At 37.2% G+C, this 16,667-nt stretch overlaps 1 protein-coding gene across 2 annotated transcripts in view; it reads right to left on the bottom strand.

The window, feature by feature from the left end:
• CHCHD3 (coiled-coil-helix-coiled-coil-helix domain containing 3) overlaps nt 1-13,795 on the bottom strand; it is a 336,173-nt gene extending 322,378 nt beyond the window's left edge. The window contains exon 1 of one of the 2 annotated variants that reach the window (XM_052000966.1): nt 13,586-13,795. In XM_052000966.1, coding sequence (XP_051856926.1) covers nt 13,586-13,666 — 81 coding nt within the window. In that variant the 5' untranslated portion in view covers nt 13,667-13,795. The remainder of the gene's footprint in view (nt 1-13,585) is intronic. The other variant, XM_052000967.1, reaches the window with a different exon arrangement.
• Between the last annotated feature and the right edge of the window lie 2,872 nt (nt 13,796-16,667).

Raw genomic sequence — 16,667 nt, 5'->3', positions numbered from 1 at the left:
AAATTTTTGATCATTCTCTGCAATTTTCCAAGTCATATCACCTTTAAAGATAGATACAGTACCTGAAAAGAGCTACCAATCTCTTATAGCAATTTCTCCTTTCTAAGAAGTGTAGCTTCTTAGAAGAAAATGGATAATTCTGATTGCATGAAATTAAAAGGGTTTTGCACAAACAAAACTAATGCAGCCAAAATTAGAAAGAAAACAGCAAATGGGAAAAATTTTTATATTAAGTTTCTCTAAGAAAGTTTTCTATATATTTGAAAAATGAAGCCTAAGTCAAATTTATAAAAATAAAAGCCATTCTCCAGTTGGTAGCCAAAGGATATAAACAGGCAACTTTCAGAAGGAGAAATCAAAGTTATTTTTAGTCATATGAAAATGCTCTTAATCACTGAGATATGCAAATTAAAACAACTTTGAACTACCACCTCACATCTACCAGAATGACTTATGTGACAGAGAAAGTGACAAATACTGGAGGAATATGGAAAAATAGAGACGCTAATGTTGTGTTAGAATTATAAACCAATCTGGAGCTGTGAACGAATCCAACCATTCTGGAGAGCAATCTGGAATTATGCCCAAAAAATTATCAAATTGTGCATACCCTTTGATCCAGCAGTGTTTCTATTGGGCTTATATCCCAAAGAAATACTAAAGAAGGGAAAGGGACCTGTATGTGCCAAAATGTTTGTAGCAGCCCTGTTTGTAGTGGCTAGAAACTGGAAAATGAATGGATGCCCATCAATTGGAGAATGGCTGGGTAAATTGTGGTATATGAATGTTATGGAATATTATTGTTCTGTAAGAAATGACCAGCAGGATGAATACAGAGAGGACTGGCGAGACTTACATGAACTGATGCTAAGTGAAATGAGCAGAACCAGGAGATCATTATACACTTCAACAACGATATTGTATGAGGACATATTTTGATGGAAGTGGATTTCTTTGACAAAGAGACCTGAGTTTCAATTGATAAATGATGGACAAAAGCAGCTACACCCAAAGAAAGAACACTGGGAAACGAATGTGAACTATCTGCATTTTTGTTTTTCTTCCCGGGTTATTTATACCTTCTGAATCCAATTCTCCCTATGCAACAAGAGAACTGTTCGGTTCTGCAAACATATATTGTATCTAGGATATACTGCAACATATCCAACATATAAAGGACTGCTTGCCATCTAGGGGAGGGGGTGGAGGGAGGGAGGGAAAAAAAAAATCGGAACAGAAACGAGTGTCAATATAAAGTAATTATTAAATAAAAATCAAAAAAAAAAAAAAAGAATTATAAACCAATCCAATCATTCAGAACAATTTGAAATTATATCCAAAGGGCTATAAAACTGTGCATCCCCTTTGACCTAGCAATACCACTTCTAGGTCTTGTATCTCAAAGAGATGAAAGAAAAGAGATGAGAACCAGTATGCACAAAAATAGCAGCTCTTTTTGTCACAGCAAAGAAATAGAGGGGATGTCCACCAATTAGGGAAAAGATGAATAAGTTGTGGTATGTGAGTGTGATGGAATACTATCATATTCTATAATGAGCAGGGTAGTTTCAGAAAAATTTTACATGAGAAGATGCAAAATGAAGTGAGCAGAACCAGAAAAACATTGTACACAGTAACAATATCATAACTATGATAAACTATAAAAGACTTAGCTACTCTGAATAATACAATGAGTCAAGACAATCCTAAAACACTAATGATGAAAAATGTTATCCACCTTAAATTAGAGAACTGATGAATTCTGAGTGCAGCTTGAAACATGCTTTTAAAAATTTCTTTATTCTCTTGAGGGATAGGGGTTTGCCTGTTTTCTCCTGCAATATGGCTAAAGTGGAAATATGTTTGCCATGACTTTATATGTATAATCAATTATTATATTACTTGTCTTCTCATTGGATGGAGAAAAGGTGGGAAGAAAAGAATTTGGAGCTCTAAATTTTAAGAAATGAATGTTAAAGTATTTTACATGTAATTTGGAAATAATAAAGTAAAAAAAAATTATTAGGTTTCCGTTTTTCTTTCTCATTTTTTCCCCTTTTGATCTGATTTTTTTGTGTGTGCAGTATGATAAATGTAGAAATATTTTTAGAATTGCACTTGTATAACTTATATTAGATTACTTGCTATCTAGGGAAAGGGGATAGGGAGGAGGGAGAAAAATGTAGAACACAAAGTTTTGTAAGGGTGAATGTTGAAAACTTATCTTTACATGTATTTTGAAAAATCAAAAACTATTATTTAAAAAAAAGTGAGGTCTTTCTTAAATACACAGACAGTTTAATGAATGTTTAATTGCCCATTTTATTTAAAGCAGAAATCTCCTTGAGTATTACTAATAATAGTATACACCAGATCTATAACTTACATAGCACTTTACAAATACTTCATTTTCTCCTAATCTTGGAGGTATATATTAATTTTTAGAAAAGAAAACAAACTAAAGAGATTAAGTAACTTACTACAAATGAAACCAAGGCTCTCATCATACCAGCGATAAGGGATTTGAATCCGAGTCCTTCTGATGCCAAGTCCAACCCTCTACCTACTATAACATACCATTATGATGATTCTTCTGAATACAGTAAGCTATCCCTTCATATCTGTTAGAATTCTTACAAGGTACTAAGTGGAATTGAGGAGATAGTAGTTAAATCTAGTTTAGCATTGATTTAATCCTACAACAAATAATGGTTTCCTAATGATATAATGACTGGTGTATATTCAGTGTGGGATATATAAGGAGGAGCTGTCAGGGCCAGAAAGGACAAGCGTACTAGAAGAGGCTGAGACAGATTCATTCCATCATCCACTTTTGTTGTGCTGGAGGCTCAAGCACAAACTTTTGGATTTGGAAACATTTGGAGGAAGCTAGAGGCAGAAGCTGGCAGAGGCAAAGGACTTGCGGCAGAGCTCTCAGAATCAAGAAGAGAGATAGGCCTCTAAGAAAGCTAACCCAGCCCCAGGAAAAGAGACAAGACTTTGAAGGAAATAATAAAGGATTTGGATTTTAATCCCTGGCTGCACGTGTGATTACTGAACTGAAACGAAGGCTGCCTCCAGAAGCCCCCCAAGAAACCTGCTCCCAAAGAATATTACATTTTAGAGAAGAACACATATCTACTTCTTTTCAATTACTAGCATTTCTTTCCCTACCAATTACAAACGTCAGAAACAATGGAAAGAAGGAACAATGCTATATCCACTCCTTCAATGCAAAGGAAAATACAGGAGAGAGGGAGGCATCAAACCAATCAATCACAAAGGAATGAAGTAAATGACTGAATTTATTTTTTCCAATTTTCATGGTTTCTAAAACAAGCTTCTTAGTTCAATATAAAGATGGTCTTTTCAAATTTTGTTTTTCAAAAATCTCCACTCTGTATTATGTAGAGTACTATTCACAGTTTTCATTACCCAATAAATATCTCCAACTGATCAGACTACCTACTCACTACCAAATTTTCTAACCATCTCTCCTTCAAATGGACTCTCCTTCAAAAACATCCAACATCACCATTTCTTTCAGACATTATGAGCAGAATCATAAGGGATGAAAATTCCCATTACTGGTATCTCACAACATATATATTATGTCTCACAACTGGTACCTATTAACTTGATTTGCAATTCTTTAATGGAAATTAGGTGATGCTTAGAAAGCATGTAAAATATTACTTTGAAATCAAAGTTACTGAATGTGACATTAGCTTTTGACAAATTCTCTCATATAGCTTTGATGTTTCAGATAAATCTGTGAAAATCTTCTATTGTGTGCTAACTACCATACATGAACAGCAGGTGTTCGAAAAAATCCTATTAAGCAAATATAATGTGAGTACTTCCTTGAATCTGCTTTGACAACTTTGTCACTAGAAGTTCATCTTATGTTGAAGGAAATCCATCCTAAAATATCACATATAAATGTGTGTCTAGAGACCCCTTTAAGGTACCAGTTTCATGTTAGAACTTAGAAAAAGGATGGAAAAGGGAGGTTGAATGAGAATATTAGAGTACATTTTGAAAAGAAAGACAATGTTAGACAGCTAGATGACACAGTGGATAGAACACTGGGCCTAGAGTCAGGAAGACCTGGATATAGCTTCAGAAAATTATAGCTATGTGACCCTGGACAGACAATGTCTGACTCATTTACCTAAACTGTAAAATGGGAATAAAAATAAAACCTACCCACAGGATTCAAATGAGAGATTTTGAAAGCATTTAGCACAGAATGTACCATATAGCTGACACTTAATGAATTCCTCAATTCCTTTTCTATCTCCATCCCAAATCCTAAGAGTAAAAGGAAAAATGCAAGACCCTGGCAAAATTCTATTAAGTATTTGTTAAAAAAAAAAAAAAAAAAGTAAAAAAGAAAAAAGTTAAAAATGGAAAGAATGTTTAAAACTGTAAGATGTCAAAAGGATCTTAGCAAGAAAACTGAGAACAAATTCTAAGGTTAAAAAATCTACAATAAAAACTGAAAGTCTTGTGTTCCAGCTACACCAAAACGCAGTATTAGTGACACTGCAAACTCCTTTACTACAATATCAACTTTCAATCTACTTGCCAGTATCAATGAAGGATTGTACTGAGATGAATATACTCTTATCTCATATCAAATGATTGATCAGACTAAGCCATTTTTCTTCATGCAAAGCTTCAAGGTTCAAATATAAATTCTGACCATAAAATATTACGCTATAATCAAGAAAGTTACAAATCTGATCCATGACATAGAACAGTACTCTATCTATTCTTCACATTAAGTGACAACCTCTTTCCAACTATGCTGAAGACTACTTCACTGTGAAAACTGATCCCCTCCAAAGAAGGTTATCCTCAATTCCCCTCCATCCAATTTTTGAAACTTCTCGGTGTCATTAATCCCTTCATTTGAGTCACAGAGGAAGATGTATGCCTAATTTTCTGAAAGGCTAATTCTCTATGTGCTTCTTTAATCCTGTCTCCTCTCCAGGACCTTTATTCTAGTAATCATTTCATCTTTCATGAAGTTGCAATCCTCTTCTTCTTCCCTATCCTCATTGCCCTCCTATCTCCTCACCCTCCTACAAACATTCTCAGATTTTCTTAAACTTAAAAAAGAAAAAAAAAAAAATTCTTCCCATGACCCTCTACCCCATCACATTTTTTCCTCCCCAACTCTAGGTGAAAGTTGGCTAGTTCTGAACTATTTTTCCCCCTCTTTTTTTTTTGATTCTTTTCTACAAAAAGAAAATTTAAAAACTCACTCAGTAAAGGAATTGGGAAGGTTACAATAGTAATAATTTTTAAAATGGCAATGCAAAAATAAAAAATACCCATAAAAAAATGAAAAATTTCTGCATCCAATGCTTTACCTTCTCAGCCTCTTACAATCTGAATTTTACCTCTAGCACTCTCAAAAATCACTCAAACACATGTATACATATATTGTATTTAACATATTTAACATGTATTGGTCTACCTGCCATCTCGGGAAGGGGGAAGAGGGAAAGAGGGGGAAAATTGGAACAAAAGGTTTTGCAACTGTCAATGCTGAAAAATTACCCATGCATATATCTTGCAAATAAAAAGCTACAACAATAAATAAATAAATAGAATCAAAAGACTTGAAATACAATCAAATATTGTTTTCAAGGTTTTGGTTGATATTATTGCCTGTTATGTATATGCTAAATGTAAAGTTTTTTGCAATTCTTAAACAACTAAATAAGTGCTTATTATATTGTCATTTTAAAAAAATCGCTCAAATAGTACAATGATCTTTGAATCAGCAGAGTTGCCTCCAATCCCATCCCAGATAGTTACTAGCTATACCCCTCAGTAAGACAGTTAACCTCATGGGGACTTATCTAGGTTCTTCAACCACAAAAAGAATATCTGATTCTATAACCTTACAGAAAGCACCTCATCAACCATCTAATCTAACCAAAACTTAAGAGAATCCTATCCAAAAACTGATCATATAGCCTTTGTCTTAAAAGTCTCTCACAAGGTAAAATCCACTCTCTTCTGAGGAAGCTCCTTCTATTTTTGGAAAACTTCAACTGCTACAAAGTTTTGTCTTGCATCTAACCTTAGTTTGCCTCTGAACTTTCATGTGCTAGAACAAAGTCTAACCCTTGTTTCTGGTGACAGTCCTTCAAATGTCCTAAGTATTCTCCAGATTAAAGATCCCCAATTCAGTCACTCAATCAGCAAGTCTTTACTAAAAATTTACCACATGCTAGGACAATCCCTACCCTCAAGGAATTTGTCTTCTTAACAATTTATGTGGGTGAAACAACATATAAGTGAATCAATATATTCAAGATACATACACAATAAATGGAAGGTAGCATCAGAAGCAAAGGCACCTGCAGGGATAAGGAAAGGTCTCCTAATCAACAAAGCAAATGGCCTTTTCTTAATCTTCATTTTCCTTGACCTCTGCGTAGCACTGGGCACTGTTTACTACTACCTCGTTCTAGTTAGGTCTCGTTTACTTCATTACAGACATGCCACAGTCTTCTAAGTCTCTGCCTATATATTTTAATCATTCCTTCATAACATATATATATATATACGTATATATGATATTGATATATATATATATAAAACCTAACCTCTTAAGCTAAGTGTTACACCAGGTTGTAAATGTGGGCCTTTCCTTCTCAATATTCTTGACAATCACTTACTTGGTCTCTTCAGTCTGAGATGATTTCAGATGATTCTGAAAAAAATTTTTGTAAATCTTAAAGTACAATATGTCAATATGTCAATTATTATTACAAAATCTAAACTCCACATCTGACCTCTTTTTCAAGCTCTAAGATCTCATCACCAAACTCCTATTATTAGGACACTGCCAGCTAGAAGTTCCATCAGCAATTCAAACTGAAAATGTCCAATTTTTTTTTTCCCCTCCAAATCTGTCTTTCCTTCTGATTTCATTTATTACTAAATCTTCAGATCAGAAATCTTCAGCCCTTCACAATCTAGGACCTCTTCTCCTATGCAAATCATTGGTTTTTTTTTTCTTTTTCATTGTTAAAAAGCTTTTCATTTTCAAAACATATGCATAACTTTCAACATTCATCCTTGCAAAACTTTATGTTCCAAATTCTTTTCCCTCGCTCCTAGATAGCAAGCAATCCAATATATACCAAATCATTTTGTACACAGCTGCCAAAATGAAATTACTAAAATATAAGTTTGATCATGTCACTTTCTTGCCTTGCTCAATAAATTCCTGTAAAACCTTATTTTCTCTAGGATTCAATACAAACATCTCTGTTAAATATTAAAAATTCTTCACACTTTGATTCTTACCTACCTTTCTAATTTTATCATACATCACATTATTCTTGCCAACCAAAGGGTCCTGCTTACACAAAAGTTCCAATTTACCATTTCCATGCCTTTGCATATACTATCTCCCTAGAACATACTCCCTCAGTCGGAAACTTGGAATCCCTCGATTCTTCCAAAACTCATTCAAATATCACCTCTTCCATCTTTCCTGAACTTCTCTGTGTAATCCTGAGCAAGTCACTTAATATTTGTCTGCCTCAGTTGGTACCTACCTCAGAGAGCTATTATGAAGATCAAATCAGACACTATTTCCAAAACCAAAATAATCACCTTTCTACCTCTTTCTCTCTTTCTAATTCTCCTGATTTTGTCAATGCTCCTAGTTATTCAAAATCCAAGAATCGTCTTTGATTCCTCTCTTCCTTATGTCATTCCTTTCTATGTCATTTGCCCAATACTTTCAATTTTACTTCTAAAATACATCTAAAATGCTTCTCCTTTTTCTATTTCTACTGTTTGTGTCCTAAGTCATGTTTAGTCTATTTATTGGGACTGCTACAACAGCCTGATTCCTTCAATTGTGATTTCTCCTTATTCTGAGTTCTCCTCCTACATACCTACCATGTTTCCCCAATTATAAGACCTATCCCAAAAATAAGCCCTCCCCTTACTGTGTAAGATTCCTCTAAAATAAGCCCTCCCCCGAAAATAAGCCTATTGAGATTGCTACTATAGTGAAGGTGATCCCCTGCGCTACACGGTACCCTCTGTATGCACTGTCCCCCCCCCCCCCAGTGAAACGCACGCCGCGCTCTGAGCTGCATCCAATCAGAGCTGCAGCAGTGAGTACATCATCTTGTTCTTCCCCAGTGATTTGCTTGCTGGCGCCATTGAGAGCAATGCCGGGGGAGGAGAACTGAGGCAGGACGACATAAAAACCCGGTATGTAAGCGGGAGTGAGGGGGCATGATGGAGGATAAAAGGGGCATGACGGAGGATAAAAGAAGAACTCAGGGGGCATCATGGAGGATAGAAGGAGCACTCAGGGAGCATGATGGGATTAAAACAGTATTGAGGGGCATGATGGAGTGAAAAGAAGGACTGATGGTCATAATTTTATTCTGTCTGCACGGGTCACCTGTGTTTTGGCAATTTGTCTGGATGGAAAGAAAGCCACACCTCTAATCATCAGTAAGGGCAAGAAAGATAAGATTGAACGTGTATCAGGCATTTACGTTCTTGAAACCGAAAAAGCCTGGTGTGCACAAGCCGTTATAAGAAAGTGGGTTGATTTAATGCTGCCACTTGTTATGTGAGGTAACCAAAGAGGTCTGATAATCTGGGATTCAGCCAGCACTCACCGCGCTAAAGAAATGAAGAACTTCCTTGCAGAGAGAAGAATAGATCAAGTAATGATTCCTGCAGGAATGACTGCCTATCTCCAGACCCTTGATATTGCAATAAACAAGCCTTTCAAGGACCATTTGCGCATGGAAGTCAATGACTACATTGAAAATAGAATGGAAAGAAATCAGCGTGGAAACTTTGTGAAGCCCTGTCTGCAAGAAGTCATGACTTGGGTGAATTAGTCATGGGATAAAATTACTGACAGCTGTGTCGCCAAGGCACTACGAGCAGGTTACCTGGACGAGACATGTTCATTTAAAGAGAGCTATAGTGCTAGACATGACAGATTGGGTCCACTTCTTCTGAAGGAAATAGAGGCACAAGACATCCAGGACGGAATTCAGGGTATGGACACTTATGACGATGTTGTTGAAGAAGATGACATGATCATTATTGAATAAAGGTACTTTTTTTGTTGTTCACATTTACCTGTTTATTAAAATTGCTGTCAATGTTCATTAAAATAAGTCCTCCCCTGAAAATAAGCCCTCTGGGGTTTTTCTGTCCAAAAAATTAATAAGACAGTGTCTTATTATTGGGGAAACATGGTATCAACTAATACATTCATGCACTTCTCCCATCTGCCCATCTCACCCCAGCTCAAATCCTTAATGGTTCCTTGTGGACTACTTTAAAAAGCCCAAATTTCTTAGCTCTGATGTTAATAGCCTTCACAAGCTACTACTACCTATACATTTCTGTTCTGTTCTGTTCTGAGAAAAAAGGGAGTAAAACTTAACTGATGCCTTTTTTTTTTAATACTACAAATTTTCCCCTACTGGCCTTCCCCATTCTACTAAGTTTTCCCTTGTCAGAAAAACAATTAAATAAAAATAATAAACTACTTATACTTTTTCCTGAATAAATCTAGGGCAATTCCCACCTCCATGCATTTGCTCAGTCCAATGTATAGTAACAAAGTAATCTCTCCATTCCCTTCTTAAAACCTCATATCAACTAGTTGAAATCTCACTTCCTTAAACTCATTAATCCCTGTCCCCAACTTAATTTCTAGGTTTCCTATTCATTTATCTACAACACTTACAAAGTATGTTATTAGGACAGTATACCTTATTTCCCAAATAGATTATGAGTTCCTTGGAGACAGGAATTGTATCTAACTCATCTTTGCATCAAGTGGAAGATAGGGCTTTTGCACATAATTCATGTTTAATAAATGTTTACTGAATGAATACATGTCAAGAGATTAAAACACAACAATTTTTTACAAAAGTCAATCTCAAACTACAATACAAAACTTGACATTATCACTGATATCATGAAAAAGAAACTGGATCATAGATGAAAAGTTGGGTTCAATATACAGCAGTTATTCTAAAAATAATCTGGAGATTTCAGAGGATTGAAAGCTCAATAACAATTAGCATTGTTATGTCATCCAAATAAGCTAAAAGGATCCTGGGACACATGAAGAACCTAACTTCCTGGTATAAGAAGATGACAGTTTCACTATATTCTGCCCTAGTCAGACACCATTCAGAGTACTGTGTTCAGGTTTTAAGCACTATCATTTAAGAAAAATATTGATAAGGGGGCACCTAGGTGGTGCAGTGAATAGAGTACCAAACCTGAATTCAGGAAGACCTGAGTTCAAATCTGATCTCAGACTTACTTAATATTTCCTAGCTGTGTGAACCTAGGCAAGCCACTTAACCTCAATTGCCTCAGCCAAAAAAAAAAAAAAAGAAAAGAAAAGAAAAAGAAGAAGAAGAATATTGATAAGTGGGGTATGGGAAAGTACAACCAGTTTGGTAAAGAATATAGATAGGGTCGATTGCACATGAGGATTAATTGAAGAACTTGTTCATGTTTAACCTAGAGAAGAGAAAGACCCAAAGAAATGATTGTTATCTCCATTTGACTCTAGAGAGCCAAAACAAGAATAGGTCATATTGCAAAAAAATAAATTTAAGCTTAATAACCATAAAACTCCTAAACAATGGGCACCCCTAAAACATCCAAAAGAAGAATGAACTACATAGAAACGAGATAATTTCACATATAAAATGACTTATTTAACTTATTTTCTGAAATAATTCCTGAATTCCTGAATAAGAATTCCTGAAAGATAACACTTTATTAAATCTGGCTATCTGCAGCAGCAGAATAATTAATGGGTGTGTTTATGTGTATGCTTTTTATTATTTTAACATTCTTTAAACATAATTTTCCATATTAGTTTTAAACATCCTACTCTCAAAAACAAAGGTATTCAAATTTCAAGTGTGATGAACTGTGACCTCCAGGTAATCACACCTGCCTTGGTGATATAATCACCTGCCTATACTGTGCATAGTTTGCTATTTCCAAACTGAACTTTCTCAGGTGTTCTGGCCTGCTCAATCCGCACTCAGTTTGCCATAGAAAATTCCTGTCATTCTGACCTGGCACAAATCCCCATTCTAGTCTGCTCATTGGCCAGCAGAGGCTGGGAAGCTACTGGGAATACTGAGTTCCCATGAGAATAGAATTTGCAGGATATTGTAAGACACCTGCACAGAGAGGAGAGATAGTTTGTCTGAGAATGCTAAAGTTTCTCCTTGAACCCAACTTTCTCATAGTCCCTTCATACACTAAGTATACTACTTTTTGTTTTCATTATGTTTTCTTAGCAACACTGTGAATAGAAAGCATTTAAGAGTACAGTTAATGATAATAAAGCGCTGGAGTCTCTCTCTACTCTCTTCTGTAGAGAACTTCACTTTGTAAGAACACTGATTTCTGTTTGTCTTTCTTTTCTCTCACTTTTCATGGTCTCCGTGAGAGCCAGAACAGCTGGTCTGCTTTCTGGCATTTTCATGATTGTGCATTCCACAATGAACAATGTATCTATGAAGTTAGCGATGATCTATCAATCCTAAGGAACTGATATACCAACCCTGTTTACCTTGATGCAAGAGTCCTATGTCCCATTTTAACATTTATCTTAAGCTGATTCAATCATCACACACAAACACACACACACACTTATTTACTTTTAACACCATTTTTTAAAAAATGAGTTTTAGGGGCACTAATACATTGTTGATGGAATTGTGAATACATCCAACCACACTACAGAGCAATTTGGAACTATGCTCAAAAAGTTATCAAACTATGCATACCCTTTGACCCAGCAGTGTTACTACTGTGCTTATATCCCAAAGAGATCATAAAGAAGGGAAAGGGATCTGTATGTACAAGAATGTTTGTGGCAGCCCTGTTTGTAGTGGCCAGAAACTGGAAACTGAGTGGATGCCCATCAATTGGACAATGGCTGAATAAATTGTGGTATATGAATATTATGGAATATTATTGTTCGGTAAGAAATGACCAACAAGAGGATTTCAGAAAGGCCTGGAGAGATTTACACAAACTGATGCTGAGTGAAACGAGCAGGGCCAGGACATCATTATATACTTCAACAACAATACTATATGATGACCAATTCTGATGGACCTGGCCATCCTCAGCAATGACATGAACCAAATCAGTTCCAATAGAGCAGTAATGAACTGAACCAGCTACGCCCAGTGAAAGAACTCTGGGAGATGACGAAGAACCATTACATTGAATTCCCAATCCCTATATTTTTGCACACCTGCAGTTTTGATTTCCTTCACAGGCTAATTGTACAATATTTCAGAGTCCGATTCTTTTTGTACAGCAAAATAACGGTTTGGTCACGTATACTTATTGTGTATCTAATTTATATTTTAATATATTTAACATCTACTGGTCATCCTGCCATCTGGGGGAGGGGATGGAAGGAAGGAGGGGAAAAATTGGAACAAGAGGTTTGGCAACTGTCAATGCTGTAAAGTTACCCATACGTATAACCTGTCAATAAAAGGCTATTAAAATAAAATTTAAAAAAAAGAATAAAAAAATAAAAAAATAAGTTTTAGATTCTCTCCCTTCATCCCTTCCCCCAACCATTAAGAAGGTAAGAAATGATATAATTGTGAAATTGTGCAAATTGTGCAAAAAAAAAATTTTCCACGTTAAATTGATTGAATTTTACACTACACTAACAGACATTTGTTCACTACTTACTAACTATTTGGGTTCCTTAGAAAACTAAAAAAAAAAAAAAAAAAAAAGTAGTGGAGGAGAAAGAGGTTGAATTAAGAGGTGCCAGGTTAAAACGCACGGGAATAGGAACCAGAAGACCGATTCCACCTGTGGAACTTGGACAAGTCACTTCACTACATTTAAACCTGTTTTCTCCTTTAAATAAAGGAGAAAGTAAAATAATTATAAAATTAAGTAAAATAAGAGTTGGACCAGCAGGATGCAATCCTAGAGTCCTTTCCAAATCCAAAGTGTTTTGTATAAGAAAACTTTGTATATAAAAGGCAGAAAAAAAGACAGTACGGACACACACATATACACAGACACACACAGTCAAACAGACACACAGACACACACAGACACACGGGAGCGCAGAAAGCGAGGCACGTGGTGCTAAGGACTCTGGTGACCTAGAAGAGCTGGGGCAAAGCGGGGAGCCAGGAGCCACCCAAAAGTGCAGAGGCCTAGGCTGGCAAAGTCAAGGTCCCGCGACAAGGTGTTTTCTCAGAGAGATCACAGAACTAAGATCACTCAGCCAGGACCAAAAGAAGTTGGTGGCCAGTAGTGAAGCTCAGGAGGGGTCCCGACAAGCCATATTCCCTTTTTGGCTGTCAGTTTCCTCATTAGTTAAGTGGGCTTGTTAGAGATCTCAAAGTCCTTCCAGGTCAAACTCTTTTAAGTCCCTACCCTAACTCAGGGATCCTCGGCCACGCCTACGGGGACTGGTCTTGGGCCGCTGTCCAGAAATGCCGGCCCGGGCACCCGACCCCGCTGCCCCTTCGCTCACCCGGATGCCCTTCACCACCGTGATGTTCTCGTTCTCATCCGCCTCAAAGGTGACCCGTCGGGTGCTGGACGTCCCGCCCATGGCTCCTGTTCGCACTCCGGCCCTTCACCGGCGGAGTAGCCCCGATCTCCGTCCGGTACGCACGCACCCACCTCTGGGAACAGAGGACTCCCGAACCCCCTTGCCCTAGATCTTTCCCGCGGACGAGGCACGGGCCACCGAAGGGACAGCGGCAAGGAGACAGCGCCGGCTCTCCCCCCAGGATCCTTCCGGTCATGCTCAGTAGCACAAGGGCGCCCTATTGGTCTCTGTGGCTAAAGACCCGCCTCAGCTCCTCGCAGGGGCACCTACAATTGGCTATGGATCCGGATGCTACAGCAACTTGTCAAAGATGAAAAATTTCCGGAATGCTTGGGCGTAATGGGACTTGTAGTTTGGCGCGGTGTAGCTGGAATTCGGATCTCCTTGCTTAGACAAATGGGAGAAGAGCCAGGTGGCGCACGGGATTCTGGGATTTGTAGTATCAACGGGCCAGAAGTTAACGAGCACCTGCAAGAGTGGCGCCTCCCCCTAAGAGAACTGCAGAGGAAAGAATCATGTTTATTTTACTTTTTCTCTTGTTCACTCATTTCAATCGTGTTTGATTCTTAGTCGTGTCTGATTCTTTGTGACCTCGTTTGGGGTTTTCTTGGCAAAGATACTGGAGTGGTTTGCCATTTCCTTCTCTAGCACATTTGACAGATAAGGAAACTGAGGCAAAAAACGGTTAAGTGACGAACCCCGCTTGTAAGTGTATGAAGCCATATTTGAATTCATCTTCCTCACTTTATCCACTGTACCACCTAGACCTCCTGTCTATGGGCTTCACTTAATATACTATATATATACTTTATTGCTCTCTTGTACTTGCGTTCATTCAAGTCACTGGATCCTCCAACAAGCATTCTTAAATCCTTGTTAATAAAGATAACGATTCATCCCATTTTCCAGATTAGCAGGGAAAAAACAGGGATTGGTGTAGCCCCTGTGGCCTCAGCTCAGTGGTGGCTCCCTAACCAAGGAAAGGAAGGGGAACAAGCATTTGTGATTTGGCTACTTTGTGTCAAGCACTGAACACCTTTATAACTATTATCTTATGGGATTCTCACCACCACTCTTCGAGGGAAATACTGGTATGTCCGTTTTACAGTTGAGAAAACTGAAATAGAGGTTAAGCTACTACCTCATTGGCTCATTTACTCTTCTTAGCAACTAGAGTCTGGACATTTTAAACAGAGAAGGAAACAGTTACAGGACTTATATCCTGAAGAAATTTACATTGTATTGGAAAATACAATGTATACACAGATAAGTTAATACAAAATATGCAGATCAATTGTGATTGGGTGGTATAGGTATTAACAACTGGGGAGGGGGGATCAATTGTAAGCAAGACACTTCTAGGGAGTGGAGATAGAAAAACAAACAAACAAACAAACAAAAAACTCCCAGTTCCACTTCTTAAATAGCTTACTTTCTGTTGTGGGAGATACAACAGCTGTACAAAGTATGTATAAAATTAAACAAAGTGACTTCAAGAACAAAAGAACATTAGCAATTATGAAGATCAGGAAAGATTTCAAATAGAGATGGATACTTAAGCTGTTTTTTGTACAAAAGCTGGGAATTCTAAGAGGCAGAAATCAAGAAGTAGAGCATACCAGATATAGGAAACCAACTACCTATATTAAAGGCAGGCAGGTGAGAGTCACAATGTTTACTATAAGAAATAGCTAGACAATGCATTTGATAGAGAGTCCAAAGAAAAGAAGAACATGAAATCACTAAAAAGGCAGATGGGAGCCAGATTATATAAAAGTATAAATGTTAGGCTAATGATTTGGTATTTTAGATATAGTAGAAAATCATTGAAGATTCTCTTCTCTCTAGTTTTAGACTACCATTATCTTCTGGTTCTCCTTCTTTATATCCCATTCTCAGTCCCTTTTGCTAGATTCCTAACCAGAATGTAACCTCTTAGCTGTAGATGTCCCATGGGAGTGTGTTTTGGGACCTCTATATCCCAGCTTCTTAAACTGTGGTTTGCAATCCCATCAGGGTCTTGGAATTGATGCAAAATTATGACTCATTATCACTAAATGTTCAATTTGTATACCTATTTTATATATCAATATACCTTGGATCAAGTAAAACCTTTGTGGAAGAAAAGGGATCACGATTGGAAAAAGTTTAAGAAGCTCTACTCTATACTACTTCAAACAATTAGAGCCCATGGATTAAGCACAATCTCTCTTCAGGTGATTCTCAGATATATCTGCTGTGCCCCAAACTGTTCCCTGACATTCAAATTCACTTCATACTACTTTTAGAAATCTCAAAATGGATGTCCAGTTGACATCTTAATCTCAACATGTCTAAAGCAGAACTCATCTTGCCCTCTCATCCCTTATCCAGCTCTTATTTTCCCTGCTAGTGTTGAGGACAATACCATTCTCCTAATCCGTCAGACTCTTAGGTTTGGGTATGATCTTTAACTCCTTAACTCCTAACCCCCATAATCCAGTTTGTCAAGACCTGTCAATTTAGTCTTTGCAACACTTCTCAGATAAGTTCCCTTCTCTCCTCTGACACTGCCACCACTCCATTAGGCCCTCACCACCACATCATGTATCAATTATAGAAATAGCTTCTTGCTTTCAATAGGTGTTCCTGCCTTGTCTCTCCTCACTCCAATCCATCCTTTGTTCAGCTACCAAAATGTTTTCCTTAAAGTGCTTGTCTGATCATATTAAACTACCTCAAATACAAAATACTCTATTTAGTATTCACAGTCCTGCATAACTTAACCCCCTCCTATTTTGCCAGTCTTCTAGCCAATAACACTGCCTCCTTGCTATTCCACAAATAACACACTCTGTCTCTTGGCTGTTGTCATTTTCTCTGGCTGGCTCCCATGCAAAGAATGCTTTTGTTTATTATCTCTATATTCTTCCTTTCCTGGTTTCCTTTAAGTCCCATTGTCTAAAATCCTATGTTCTGGAACTCCTCTTATTTCAAATATACATATTTGTTTGTTCATGCT

The sequence above is a fragment of the Antechinus flavipes genome, chromosome 5 (genome assembly GCF_016432865.1).
Source record: "Antechinus flavipes isolate AdamAnt ecotype Samford, QLD, Australia chromosome 5, AdamAnt_v2, whole genome shotgun sequence".
Classification (NCBI taxonomy): domain Eukaryota; kingdom Metazoa; phylum Chordata; class Mammalia; order Dasyuromorphia; family Dasyuridae; genus Antechinus; species Antechinus flavipes.
The sequence above is the reverse complement of the archived record's forward strand: the minus strand, read 5'-3'. Positions and strand labels throughout refer to the sequence as shown.